This window comes from Lonchura striata, chromosome Z, assembly GCF_050655825.1.
Source record: "Lonchura striata isolate lonStrDom1 chromosome Z, ASM5065582v1, whole genome shotgun sequence".
Classification (NCBI taxonomy): Eukaryota; Metazoa; Chordata; class Aves; order Passeriformes; family Estrildidae; genus Lonchura; species Lonchura striata.
In genome coordinates, this window is record NC_140740.1 from 16,772,509 (window position 1) to 16,786,954 (window position 14,446).

General features: G+C 34.3%; 1 protein-coding gene across 1 annotated transcript in view; it reads left to right on the top strand.

Annotated features, from left to right (window-relative positions):
* Window positions 1-14,446, top strand: part of TMC1 (transmembrane channel like 1) — a 58,424-nt gene that overhangs the window by 41,239 nt on the left and 2,739 nt on the right. Inside the window, exons 9-16 of the mRNA XM_085566576.1 lie at window positions 467-609; window positions 3,053-3,197; window positions 4,741-4,935; window positions 6,800-6,979; window positions 7,206-7,358; window positions 8,553-8,681; window positions 11,612-11,679; window positions 12,602-12,841. Of these exons, the coding sequence (XP_085422702.1) occupies window positions 467-609; window positions 3,053-3,197; window positions 4,741-4,935; window positions 6,800-6,979; window positions 7,206-7,358; window positions 8,553-8,681; window positions 11,612-11,679; window positions 12,602-12,841 (1,253 nt within the window). The remainder of the gene's footprint in view (window positions 1-466; window positions 610-3,052; window positions 3,198-4,740; window positions 4,936-6,799; window positions 6,980-7,205; window positions 7,359-8,552; window positions 8,682-11,611; window positions 11,680-12,601; window positions 12,842-14,446) is intronic.

Consider the following 14,446-nt stretch of genomic DNA (forward strand, 5'->3'; position numbering starts at 1 on the left):
TACATACTGAATGACCACCAAGTGAAAAGCAGACAACTGTTATTAGACAAAGAAGGCATATGAGATTTTCATATCAAATTCATAAAAATAAATTTTAGAAAGGTGAAAATTAAGTCAAAAATTACTTGCAGATTTTATCTGCAAGTAATGTGAAAAACAAATTCTGTAAGATAATGTGTTTCTTTCTTTACAAGAAGAATGTTGATGAAGAAGTTTTGACTCATTAAATTGTAGAGGGATTGTTAATGACCAATTTTAAAAGATTTTGAAGTTGCCATGAAATATTCTATGTTTTTTTTAAAATAAAAGGACACATTTTCTATCCTGTGACCTTTCTTATAGTGGTATCTGCAACTGATTTGAATTCACTGAAATGAATGTTTTAATATATTGCTATTGATATATTTACTGATTATGTGAATTAATAAGAAAAGTAACAGTATAATTTTTTTTCTTAATTTTTCAGGGCTTTGCACAGTATTCTGTGCTCTTTTATGGTTATTACAATAACCAGAGGACAATCGGGTGGCTCAAGTTCAGGATGCCTCTTTCATATTTCCTTGTTGGAGTTGGGTCAATTGGCTATAGCTTTATGATTGTCACTCGAACGTAAGTTCTCCTTGGCTCTGGAAAAAAGTACATTCAAAAAGGCAGGTAATTCCACTGTTGACCCTGGAGACTGTCTTTTTTAAAAATGCACTAATTCTAGGTACAGGACAGTGCAAGATCAAATGCAAGGTCAAACTTATGTAAGATTCCTTCAACCTCTGTTTACTTATCTGTTCTTCTGCACTAGAAGTTGAGTTACAGTGTTGTGAAAGTGGGAATACATCTTTACTGTAGTAACAGAACACTTCTCTCCTGAATTTCAAAATTAAAAATGAATGCTTAAAGTGAGGAAGAGAACTATCAGTCCATCTTTTCATAATTCTTAGCATCCAGTAGATTTTCATCTAAAATCAGTGAATTCAATAATTCTACCTTCAGTGAATTCTGAATTCAATCTACCTTCTACTTTATGTGAGTTAGACTCTTTTATGCTGGAAGAACACAAGAAAGAACCATATGGCAAATAATTCTGCATGTAGTTCACAGTCCACAGTAATTGCTGCCAGTTAATATAATCTGTAATACCTTTAGTTCATGCAAGATTACCACCTAACACAGTAGTACACCTCTAGTAGTGGAAAAGCCTATAGCAAAAAAATTAAGAATCTTGCAGTTCAATATTCAATGACACATTTAAATATAGGGAAAATGCAGTTTGTGTATTTCTGTTGTTTTGTTCTGAAGCCAGTATTTTTCACTTGCATGAGGACCATATTAATTAATATTCTGTTTTCAAATTGGCTTCCTACATAAGGTAAGAATCATTTGAGAAAAAAAAAGTCTTCAGTCACATATATATATTTTTGGAGAGAAAACAAACTAGTACAATAAAAGAGCAATTTATTTAGTTCAAAAATAGATTTTTAAATATTTTTGATAAAAGAACTACAAAGATTAGAAAAGTTTTAGTCTCAGACAGTTTTATTTCAATAACTCTCAATCAGACAAAGAAATATTCCTGATACCAGGAAAACCTTGTAGCCAAAAAACAAAGGAATATCCTTGAGGAAAAAAAAATATATTGTATATGCGAACTTTCCATTTAGCTATATGACCCTAATGATGACCAATATTTAGATAATCATATGAGAGTTCTTACAGTCTTCTGCTCTTTTCTATTTCTCCAGAAAGAAGCACACTGAGCACAGAAACTAACAGGAGGTGCTATCATTTTTCTGCTGCTGACTGAGAAAAGAAAAAGATCTATGTGAACAGATAGTGAGGATTATTTTATTTAGGGGAAATATTTAGATGTAGGGTTCCTCTCTTCAGCTCTTGCAGTGTATAACATAAAATAAAAACATTTCTGATTGCAAAGAAATTATATTCTAACCATAATGCCCATTATTTCATTAGACACTCTTGAGAAAGAAATATCTTCATCTATATATCAGAAGCAGGTCAAGAATCACTAAGAACCTTTCATGATGTCTGACTCTGCTGGGTAAAACCAACCCTGGCATTGATTTTTGGCATCTCAAAAAGATTTTCTGTATTATTTACTTACTATTCTCATCCTGAATTTCAGAGCATGTGTTTTATTGGAGTTTTAAAAACTTGGTACATAAAATGCAATTATATTGATAATATAGCTTTGCTGCATTATTGAGATTTAAAGTAAGCATTACCTTTTCCTGACCAGAAATACTGAACATTAAGTTACTTGTGCCTTATCAGCACACTCTTTCCTTGTATTTAATGACTTGAATTAGACAACAAAGTATGCAAAGCAATACCATGGTTATTTCATAAATGAAACCTATTTAAAACAGAGAACTTTGGAGACAAGATTAAGTTTAATCTGAATAAATACTTCTCTGAATGAATTATCTGATGTTTCTGGACTCTGTAATAAATCTTTTTGTATCTGCAGAGGAGATGATAGGAAAGATTGTTGTATGAGTGCTGTTTTATATGTTACAACTACATTTTCTTCTATCTTGTTATTTTAGAATATTTCTTATATTCTTTTTACATGTATTTTGCTTTATTTATGTATTTATTTTGTTTATTGTTATTTTAGAATATTTTGCTTAATGGATTTTTTCTTCTTTTTCTATTTGTAAACTTTCTAATAAAGTCTATTGCAATTCAGGATGCTTTGCACCTTTCTATTTAAGAGATGTTCTCAATATTGTTTTTCTATTAAGCTTCTTATCCAGAAATTTGTCTGAGAGATTAATGAAATACATTTATTCTTTCTCATCAAAATATGTGTGGTGAGCTCATAAAGTTTCTAAATGTGAAAAATCTCCATCTTGCACACTTGTTTCAGAAGTAAAGATTTAGCATAACTGTAAAGCATAAATAAAGATTAAGTAAAGCAAGAATGATGTAGATTTTTTCAGGGAAAAAAATAGAAATTAGAAACCATTTAAAAGTCATGCCTACAAAGCAGAACTAGTGCTAACAGATTCTTCTTGTGTCTTTGTGTTTTTTGTAGAATGGCAAAGAATGCAAATGATGACGGTGGTGGGGATGACACTAGTTTTAATTTTAGCTGGAAAATGTTCACAAGTTGGGACTATCTTATTGGCAATCCTGAGACAGCAGATAATAAGTTTGCCTCCATCACAACAAGTTTTAAGGTAAAACAGAGTTTACTAAGGAGTGACAATATGATTTGGCTTTCACACTGGTGTGAATCAGGCAGAATTAAGGTCAAGAGTTAGGTGTGCTGAGGCTCAGAAATGTGTACTCAGACTGGCATCTGTATGTACACCCTTCTGGATCTCTGTGTCTTGCCATCAGATTTTTTTTTCTTTTTAATTGTGAAAGAAATAACATTAGCATTTTTTGTGTCTTCTGTGCTGACAGTACCAGTTTTAGAAAACTGATTCTATTGTAAAAATAATATTTTTCTTTTTCTTATCTCTGTGCCTTCCAGTTTCTATGGTGTTTGTCTGAAAAACTGTTTTTAAAATATTACTTCCTTTTTGGCAGCCTCACATTGTCAACTTCTCTTGCTACAGAGAAAAAATATCATAAGACACAATAATAAAATAATCTGTATAGAGCTGGAGCACCGAGCACCGAGCTGCTCTGCTCAGCCACACCTTTCCTGTCCACAGCAGTGGCACAGCCACCACAGCCCCTCACCCTGCCCACCTCCTCAGCTGCAGGCATAACAGAAAACTGCCCTCAAGAGTAAGTCATCAAGAGAAGATTCCAAGAAACCAAATACTGGAGAAATACTGATTGAAAGAGTTGAATCTGTCTGTTTGGGAAAGTATACAAATCTGTCAAGAAAAAGGCTTAATTTTGAGAAATAAACTCGCAAAGCTTTACTGTAATCGTTACAAACAAGCAAGAAAGGGTGAAGTCTTGGCTTGGGTGAGGCCATGGGAGTTTTGTTTGAAAGCTGCTGCAGTCTTCTGTCATTTATGTGACAAACACATACTGTAAAAGGAGCAGAGCCATTAAAGGCAAGTATTACAATGCCATTCAGCTTCCCCTCTAGGCAACAGATCTCTAAACAAAGTCAGAAGCTGTAACAAAACTTCCTTTCATGAGAACACTACAGACCAAAAGCTCTTTCACCTGGCAAAAGTAAAAGCTGTGGATTATACTTGCCTCAGAATCTTAATTTTTATCAGTTATGATCAGGGATAAATGTGGAGCAAACATTTTGTTCTGCAGTCTGAAGCTCTGCACTGTCCATTTTTTTTTAAGTATCCTACATCTCAACTAACTTTTCATTCTTTCTGAATTGCTGACTTTCAGAGTAAAACATTTTCCTCTTTTCTGACAAATGCACATTTTTAAAACATGATATTTCCTTTTCTGACAGACAATCACACATTTATCCTGCTGTATCACTCAACCTTGTATCACCTTGCAAGCTGAAAGAATGTGCTGTTTTTTTTTATATACATGAGTAGAAGTGCAACAAGACTCATTGTGGGCACACTCAACAGGGGCAAAGAAAACCTTGCGGGGCCAAAATCCCAGAATCTTCCAGGACCTGACCAAGACTTTATGAGATAATACACATTAATCTCAAAACTTGAAACCCGGATATCCATTTGCATCTTTGTAATTTATTTAACTGACTCCTAACAATTGAGGAAACAATGTGGGGCCTTAACCATTAAAGTATTCATAATATTCTTTTCTTTCTAACAAGTGCAGGAAGCAATTGTGGAGGAGCAGGAGAGCCGAAAAGAAGAAAATATTCATTTGACTCGATTCCTAAGGGTTCTTGCTAACTTCTTAGCCCTATGCACACTGGCTGGAAGTGGTTACCTCATCTTTTTTGTTGTCAGAAGATCCCAGCAATTTGCCTTGGAAGGTCTGGAGAACTACGGGTGGTGGGAAAGAAATGAAGTTCGTGCTATTTCTATAATAGATGTGGCTTGAAACTGTGTTCCTGTGCTTTGCATGTTGCCTTCCCACCCCACCCCACCCCACCCTCTGCACCCCCCCCCCCCCCCCACTCCCCAGTAACTTAAATACTCTGTGTAAGTGGGAAATATCTAAGAAAATAATTACTTATATCTCTCTGCTTGCTTTTCCTCCTGAGACTGGCGCAAGCAGACTGATTGATCTGTGGGCACAGAGAAAGTAATTTGGGACCTCAAGAACACAACTCTGCAGTGTAGCAACAGGTTGAAACTGATGCCTTCCAGTTCCACTTGCCCTGTCCATGAGTCCCATGTGAAGTTTTTTTGTGCCTAGTCTGTGCCTAATGCTTTCCTCAAACACAGATTCATCCTGCCTGATAGAGGTGTATAGTGAAGATGGTGATTTTGTTTGTGACAACAGAGTGTGAATTCACTTGAAGTCACTGTGCTGTATGAAAACCTCTGAAGGTTTTACATTCTTAGCAAAAATGCTACTGTGCATGTTGTAAAACTAGTTTGTTACTTCAAGCTTATCTTCTGAGCTGGAGTGTAAAGTGCATATCTGACTTAAAGTAAGGCAAAAAGGTGTTAGCCTCACAAAGCTGATGAGATGGGAGATGATGGAACAAGGAAAGTCAATCAAGAATTTTCAGCACCAAAGCCTGACTGAGAAAGTAACAGTAAAATATCAAATAATCCACTTCTGGAATCCAGAGAAATAGGGCTGTTGAGAGTGGATTCAGTTACTTGTTATCACATTTAATTTGATGGAAAAATTGTGTACAAACTTCTTGATTTAAGGCAGCACAAGCTCTGAGACAACAGAGCTTGGAGGAATTAAACTTTCTCTCAGTTTAAAGGTGTGGTAACAGATTTGAACTAACAAGAACTAGGCTACCAAAGGATGTTATATTAGGTTATGATGTAATCCGGAAAGTAGGCAACATTTGTCTTTATATTCATAGTTTTGCTTTTTTTCTGTAATAAAAATATACTTCTAAGGTGAAAGAACTAAGATCTGAAGCAGGTGTGTCTCTAAAGCAGAGTGGGTAAAGCAATACTGACATTATTTGGCTACAAAATGTTCCTATGGACAGGTAATTAACATATTTGTGAGTACAGAACATTCTCTTTGATTGGATATTAATGATTAATTGCATAAATATATTTGGCTTCTGAGTGAAACTTACACATTTTTCTTATTCTATAGATCAAATTTTCTTATGTTTGCATCATTAATATAAAAATTGAGAATTTGATCAGAAAAAGTCCCAGCATCTAATGTAAAACTGAGTAAACAAAAGTGCAACTCCAACATGCAAGGCAAGGAGCAATATCTGTAAATTGACATTCTTCATGAAAATATTAAGCTGCTTTTGTAGAAAATTTCTTTATACTAGATTCATTAAGGGATTGAACATGGTTTATATGTGACAGAGAAATCCAGGGTAAATATATTTTTGTCATGTGTTCCTTAAGTTCACAGCATAATAAAGGGATGCTGATGACTTTGTGGAAAAGACCCTTTTCTCTCTGACTCCCTTTCTCTCTCTTTAATGCTGTAAACCCTTTATCTCCCTCTCCATATCAGCAGTTCCTGATTCTGTCAGAACACAATTCAGATACATTTGTCTAGTGTGTCATGGAAGGGGGAAATTAATAGCACTAGGCAGGCTAGGATGGTGTGTGGATTTCATCAGCTTGTGATACTCAGAGTGTATTTTGGTTTTTATTAAATCAAATACCAAATAAAAAGTAGCAATAGAAATACAGTTCTCACCCAAATCAGAATTAATAGAAGAATGTATCTCTGACATCTCACTGTAACAGTTTTTCCCCCTCCGCAGGTGAACACGGTTATGTCACTTTTAGGAATGTTCTGTCCAACTTTATTTGATGTAATCAGTTCTCTGGAAAATTATCACCCTCGAATTGCTCTAAGATGGCAGCTGGGAAGAATCTTTGCTCTTTTTCTTGGCAATCTCTACACTTTCATTATTGCCCTAATGGATGAAATCAACCTCAAGGCAAGATATTTACTTCCCTTCACTATGTTTGATATGTTGCAGGGCAACATTGAGGCATTCCAGTCAGTCCCAGACCTATCAGTGAAAGACATTCTTTTATTTCTGTTCTGCAAATTACATTTACCTAAGCTAGTAATGGGAATTTTTGAATAGACAAACTTGCGGGTTAGTAACAAGCTCATGTTGATTTCCCCCTCCCCCCACCCCGATTTATTTCTTTATTTAGTTGGAAGAAGAAAAGATAGTGAAATATAACATGACAATATGGGAAGCCAGTCTGTACAATGGTACTATTCCAGAGAATTCAACTGCTCCTCCAATACAGGTGGATCCTGCTGATGTCCCCAGAGGGCCATGCTGGGAAACAATGGTAGGACAGGTAATGTAGCTGCTTGGAGCTCAGATCTGAAAATAAGTCATAAAATCTCTTACAAGATACTATATCTAAATCCTCTTTATTTTGGCTAACAAGTGTCATTTACATGAGAAAATATGAGAAGAAACAGATGTGGGAATTTCTCTTGAACTAAAAGTTTTTTAGAAATGATTTTATTTTCTTTGAATCCTGTCTAACAGGAAATTCTTTCTTCTGTTAGTTGACAGAATTGAAAGCATTTATTTTTTCCCTCTCCTTTCCTCTATCCTTCTAATTTATTTTTCTCTTCCTGATGCTGTCTTTGCCTTGCTTGTCTACTAATTAAAAAAAAATAAAGGAGCAGCTCAAAAGGGACATATATGTAAGGTAGCTCTTACAACAGTATGCTTTTGAGAAGGCATTTCTGTCTTTAGCCAAGCAAAATAATGCCAAAGAACAATAAAAGTTTAGTAGAAAATCTGCTCAAATATTTGATTTGGTTCAGTTGAATATTCATTCTTATCGACCCACTAGCATAAAATTTGGTTTCCAAACAATTTTCTAACATGCCTTTTCCCTCTATTTGATCCTACTTCATTGTTGTTGATTTGTCCATGACTTCAAATTTACTATTGAATCAATTTTGTTGTTTCTCCATCACTCTGACAATCTGTCCTCCCAAATGAATAAATCATCAGCAGGGACCATATAGGCAGAAAAATCAGCCCCTCACTTTTCACTGATGTTGAATAAGAAGCAAAGAACACCAAAAGCTCATAAATGAAACAATTTTACCCTTAGTTTCATATCTGGGAGAGTAATAGTTTTCTGGACTGTTGGGGTAAGGCCTGTTACAGCAGGTTTTAGTGAAACAAAGAAAGCCTAAAATAAAAGTAGAGGCATGAGGATTTGCATTAAGAGCTTCTTCCTTCCTCTCCATATCCACTGGACATTGAAACTCCTTGAGAAAGAAGCCATTAGCTTTTCTTTTTTTTTAATCTTCTCAAAGTCAAAGGGGTCAAAAGCAGTTTAAGAACTCTAAAAAAATTAGGGGCAGTAGTTCTGGCACATTACAGAATCAGTGGAAAGAGAAAAGTTAAGACTTTTGTCCATGTTGAAGCAGGATAAGAACAATTATGGATATACTACAGTACTTAATTATTATAGTAACTATCAATTTCTTAAATGTATTTTTAAAAAAGAATATTGCTCTAACAGGAATTTGTGCGGCTGACAGTCTCCGACATGATGACAACATACATCACAATTCTAATCGGCGATTTCTTGAGAGCTGTCTTTGTTAGGTTTTTCAATTATTGCTGGTGCTGGGATTTGGAATATGGATTTGTAAGTATCTGATTTTAAATATCTTTGCTCTCCATCACTTCACAATTTAGTAATGAAGTTCATTTTCCTTTCAATGCTACAGAGTTAACTTTTAGTTAGATACACCAACTTAAAAATTCCTGCACTACATGGTGTTAGTTTTTCTTGCATTTGACGTTCTTAATATTTTTCTTCTTTAGACCTTGGTAACTTAAGACTTCTTTAATTTATTTTATTTTGTAAGAGGAAATTTATATTGTTTTAAGAACACACATTTTTCACACATTCACTATTTGGACATTTCACAGAATACAGTCTCATTGATTGGATAGGGTCTTCAAGCACATAGTTCTTGTGGAGAAAAATATGAAAGATCCTGTTCTAGAAGTATTACTCTCTCTATATATATTTTTTATCTCCTTAGAATTAGTTTAGCTGATGTAAAGTTAGTAAGGCCCATAACATAAGCAGACGTAGAATTCTTCACTTGGGAATTGAGATTTGCAGTCTCACACTGACCTGATCCAAGTTAAATTTGCCAGCTACTTATTCTTTCAGGGGTCTGAAAAGCTGTTTTTCATCTTTTAAGTAGTAGTCATATATTGTAAAAGCTTGTGAAGCTCCTGAAACCTCTTTTGTACTTACTGAGAAGTACAGAAAAGAGCTATGTGATTTAAGACTATCAAGGGTACCTCTGCATAAGCAGTCATCATAGCTGCAAATTTCACCTTCTTTCATCAAAATTTTATCTTCATACACATTAAAAATGTCTTGCATTGCTAAGAAATGCATCTTGGGAAATCCCGTTTTTCAGAGGAAGTGAAAATGTTCATGTTTTCTGTTAAAAAACTCTTGTCTCTGGTGCAGCAATATCATTCTTACTTGCTGACTCCCATGAAATTTCAGAATTATTTCTAGGTTTTACCTTCTAACTGGACTAGTGTAGGGATGGAGATAAAGTCTACCAGCTAGTCAGGTTGTGATCAAACAGGTAATAGCTGTTGCAATATCAAAATCAAATGGAAGAGTTTGAATATAGCATGAGTAGAAAAATGGACAACAATATATCTGCTTGTAGGGGATCCTGAAACCGTTTTATAATTGACATTTTTATTTGGCATTATATAGGAATGTCTGTAATGGTCTGGTCCATTGTGGTCCCCAGGTCCAGTAAGCTGCCTGAAACAACAGCTGGAAGTGGAAGTTGAAACTGGAAATCACTGAATTTCTGGAAATAGCTCCTTTGAAAACCTTCCTTAGGAAGTAGCTATACTTATCTCTCTGTGGTTAGTGGCCATGGATATATATCCATTAATTTTCAGCCTTTTGCTACAAGAAAAATATTTTTGATGATCAAGATGTCCACTGGTGAAGAATTCCAGAGATTAACTTGCATGTTTTTTGGGAAGACCTTCTTTTTATTTGTTTAAAAATTTGGTTTAAAATTATTTAATATATTATTGCTAGCACCTATGTTACAAAAAGCAGTGGTACATTATTTCATTCTGTATGATTTTATTAATATCTCCAAGTTTCTTTTTATATTCTTTCTAGCCTATACAGATTTCTTTAATCAACTGCTTTTCAAATGTAATATTAGTCATCAATTTAATTTTCCCCCTTATTTTAGCAACCTCATAAATACATGTGACATAAGTATATCAATTCACTGAAAACATAAATATATGTGTATAGGCACAAAATTACACAGAAAGTGCAGGAGCTTCAAGTATCCTAATAGCACAGCACAGTACAAGTCAAAATTGTGGCTTTAATTGAAGACTTCAGTAGAATCTTTTTGTCTTGTTTCAGCCATAAGGGAATCATTATTTTTGTATCTCATAACCCTCTTACCCTCTATCAGTTATCAATATAATTATTAACTGGAATATATGCATTACTCATGGTCTTTTTGTCCGTCATTATGGTAAATCATGCAAGACACCTGCTATGGTGGATAATTATATAAAAACATTTATAAATGTGTAAGTAATATCTTTGAAACTGACATTCAGGTATAAAAATTTTAAAGCCACCAATTTCTTAGCAGAAAGTTTTGATCTGGTCCATATGAACACAAATTAACATGTGTTTCCTTTCAATTGTTGCTTAAATTCAGTATTCAATGGATATAACAACTGGATATATTAATAAATAAAAAAATCAATAATTAAGGTAAAAGAAGAGATGGGCAAGTGATTAAAGATTTGAAAAACCAGAATGAAGGGTCAAAGTATTAGTTCAGAAATCAAAGGCTAAGTGATTTTTGTGAGATTTTTTCTTTCACACTGGAGATAAAATATATAATACAGGGCTTTCTGCAGCAAAGAAAGAGATAATGAGTCCCCATGAAGTTCTTAAAGTTCTGAATCTTAAACAAAAATTAGAATCAAGCATTCAAGTTATAAATAAGATATTCATGTTAAAAAAAGGAAAATGATTGACAACCTCTATCAATGTTAAAAGGAAAACTTCAAGAAAACTACAATAGCTGAAATATGACAAAAAAAAAAAAAAGAAAAATAGTGCAAGAATTCAATTAGGTATTAAATCAATTAAATCACATTCCTCACATTAAATTTCACTGCTGGTGCTATACTGGAGGATAAAATAATTTGACAACCAGTGGCGACTCCAATGGAAATTTTCTGAATTGTTGTTTTAAGATTTACCCAGTACCCAATATGATTATAAATTTTCAATTAGCACCTGCCTCTGAACAAATGTTAGAAAGATTTTCAGTAAAGTGCTGCAAACTATATTAAAGACTACCTTGTAGCCTTGAATTATATAATTTATTTCATCTTTCACTGATAGGTTTCAGCAAGAGACTTTTTAACATGATGCCAATGTGCTGCTACTCTTCAAAGTGAGAGTTTTCATCTACTCTAACTCAATTTGAAACCCTTTGTGTTGAAACCTAATGAAAACATCTGTATAATTTCTTTCAGCCATCATATTCTGAGTTTGATATTAGTGGAAATGTGCTGGGACTGATTTTTAACCAAGGCATGATCTGGTAGGTGTGGCAAAACATGTTGTATCTGCAGGATGGTGGGATTTATCTGAATCTGGGAAGGCTTTTTCTAAAATCCTGATCATATCCAATTTCTTTAATTTGATAGAATTTGATCCTATTTCTTTAATTTGATGCATGTACCAAAGTCTGGTACACGGCAATTAGTTGGAGCAATTCAAAACTAGTTACGGACTGAGATTATTAGACCATGTATATCAGGATTTTGCACTGAGTTGATAAGATTAAGGAAGAAGCAGGTTCCCAATCTCTTGTATTCTGTACCATCTGGCCAAGAAAATGAACTTAGCTGCTCTTCAGTCAGCATGACACAAGAAACAAGGTGTGATAAAAATAAAAATGTGCTAACTTTTCAGTGTTATAACCGTGCAACCATATATAATAAGGAAAAAAACATATTTAACAGAGTCAATAAACAGATTGTTGGCATGAAGCCTAAATAACCCTGGCAACAGTATTTAAAATAAATGTCAATTAAGAAAAAATATCCTTCCAAAAAAAGTGCTAGTATATCAATAAAAATACTAAATTATGAATGCAATTATTTTGTTTATACACAGATGTAGAAATTGGTAATACCTAGTTTTATGGCTATCTATTCTTTACATGACACAAGCAAAATGCTACCTGGAAAACTTAAGAGCGCATAACATTTCATGAAATCCTCATTTGATTTGCAGAGAAAAAGGACTTAGGAACAAAAAGTTCATACAGATAATTGTCTACATACACCTTAAACCCTTTTTAAAAAAGAGCAAAGACCAGTTAAAAAAACCCCATAAAGTGGCTATATGAATTTCTGAGTGCACAATGTGGAAAACACAGTGACAGAATGTGTGGCACACCTGGAAATATGGAAATCCTATAATATACTGGTTATTTTATGTGTTTGCTTCTCTTCTAGGATGGGATCTTTTTATGCTCCATGTCTCCCAGCAATCAATGTGTTCCGCCTCCACACATCGATGTATCTGCAGTGCTGGGCAGTGATGTGCTGCAATGTCCCCCAAGAACGGGTCTTCAAGGCTTCCAGATCCAATAACTTCTACATGGCCATGCTGCTTTTCATCCTCTTTCTCTCCACACTGCCTGCTGTGTACACCATTGTCTCCATTCCACCATCTTTTGACTGTGGTCCTTTCAGGTTCTTTGCATTTTACTTCCATCTTTTGCAACTGTTGTAATGAACTGCTTCCATACATCACAGTGAATGATGCAGTAATGAAAAAGTGCCTCTATAATAAGCATCAGCACTTGATATGCTGAGTGTTTAATTGTGATGTATTTCTCATTGTGGATAATTCCTGAAGTGGGAATCCTTGAAAACTGACTAATTCTTTAAAAAGTTTTATATGAGTTCTAGAACAGAAAAACTTTTTGTCAATTTCAATGAAAAAAAATATTATAACTGCTGCACTGAAGAAAAATTATTCTGATGGAGTAGAGCAGTGGCCTGTTGTGTTTAAAAGAGATGGCTGTTAGGAAATATATGCCCTGTACAAAGGGCAGATCAGAATTCGTGAGGGTGATAAATGTACTGTGATTCAGTCTTTGGATGCCTCAGTTCTTTCCAGCTCACAGCTTTTCATGTGTCTGTACTACCATTGTGAAGCTGAATTTGTTTTTAAATTCTTCAAAGCCTCCATAATCATGGACTTTTTCTAAACACCTAAGCCTACCCTGCAAACACATCTTGTATTCAAGATTAGACTTTGCTACACTTTCTCCTGTACAGAGTACCTGGAAAGACTAGTATAATTTTAATCATTACCTGCCACATAACATGGGATACAATATAATGTGTTGTATCACATGACAACAGAAAAGATAAGAAATAAAAAATTTAAAAGTCTTTAGCCTTTGTTTTTCAGCAAAATATTAACAAAGCAAGAGTGGAAGGACCATAAAAGAGGCACTCTGGTTGCAATTAAAGACTTAAATAATATATTACTGTTGTGACTAAAATGACATCTATATGATCCCCATGGAACTTTGTAATGGAGCAGAAGTCTCACCATATTAAATTGGCAAAAGGCAAAATGACAGATTGCCATTGCCATAGTCACAGGTACCTAAATGGGAGAATCACATGACATGACAAAAATTCTGATGACACAGAAAACTGTTTGAATTTAAAGAAGAAATTACAACAAAACAAGAGATACAAATTAAGATTTCTTTGTTTTGAGTCTTAGCAAAAAAATATTGAGGGAAATATTAGAGGTCAGATCTGAGTAGCAGCAGTTATTGAATTGGGTATTAACTAAATGGTAAGATTACTCTTCAAAATGAGAAGGATAATGCTTACCACTTTTTCTCTGTCACATGCAGAGATATGTTGTTCTTCCTCAAAAAGTGAAACCTTCAATGTAACTTTTGATGGCAGCACTTGAAACTGATGAAGGTTCATTCAGACTCGGTATAGGTAATGCTACAGTAGAATAACTAGTAAATAAATATATATTATTTATAAATAAATAAATAAAGCAACACAATTCAACAGAGACCTTCCAAGAGTAGGGAAGACAGAACAGAGTTAGCAATAGTGCAGTAGAAAAAGCTTTGTGCATGCTGAAAGAGCATGAGGAGAGCAGAGGATGGAATTTCTCATCTACTGTGAGTGGGTAGGGCATATAGAGAGAAAGGACAGGTCTGAAGAATTCTACCTTGAAAATTTTTATATGACTTGAAAGGGAGTGTAAACATTGAGACTGAATTAAGAAAAAGAAGTTCTTTACCTGAACTGAAA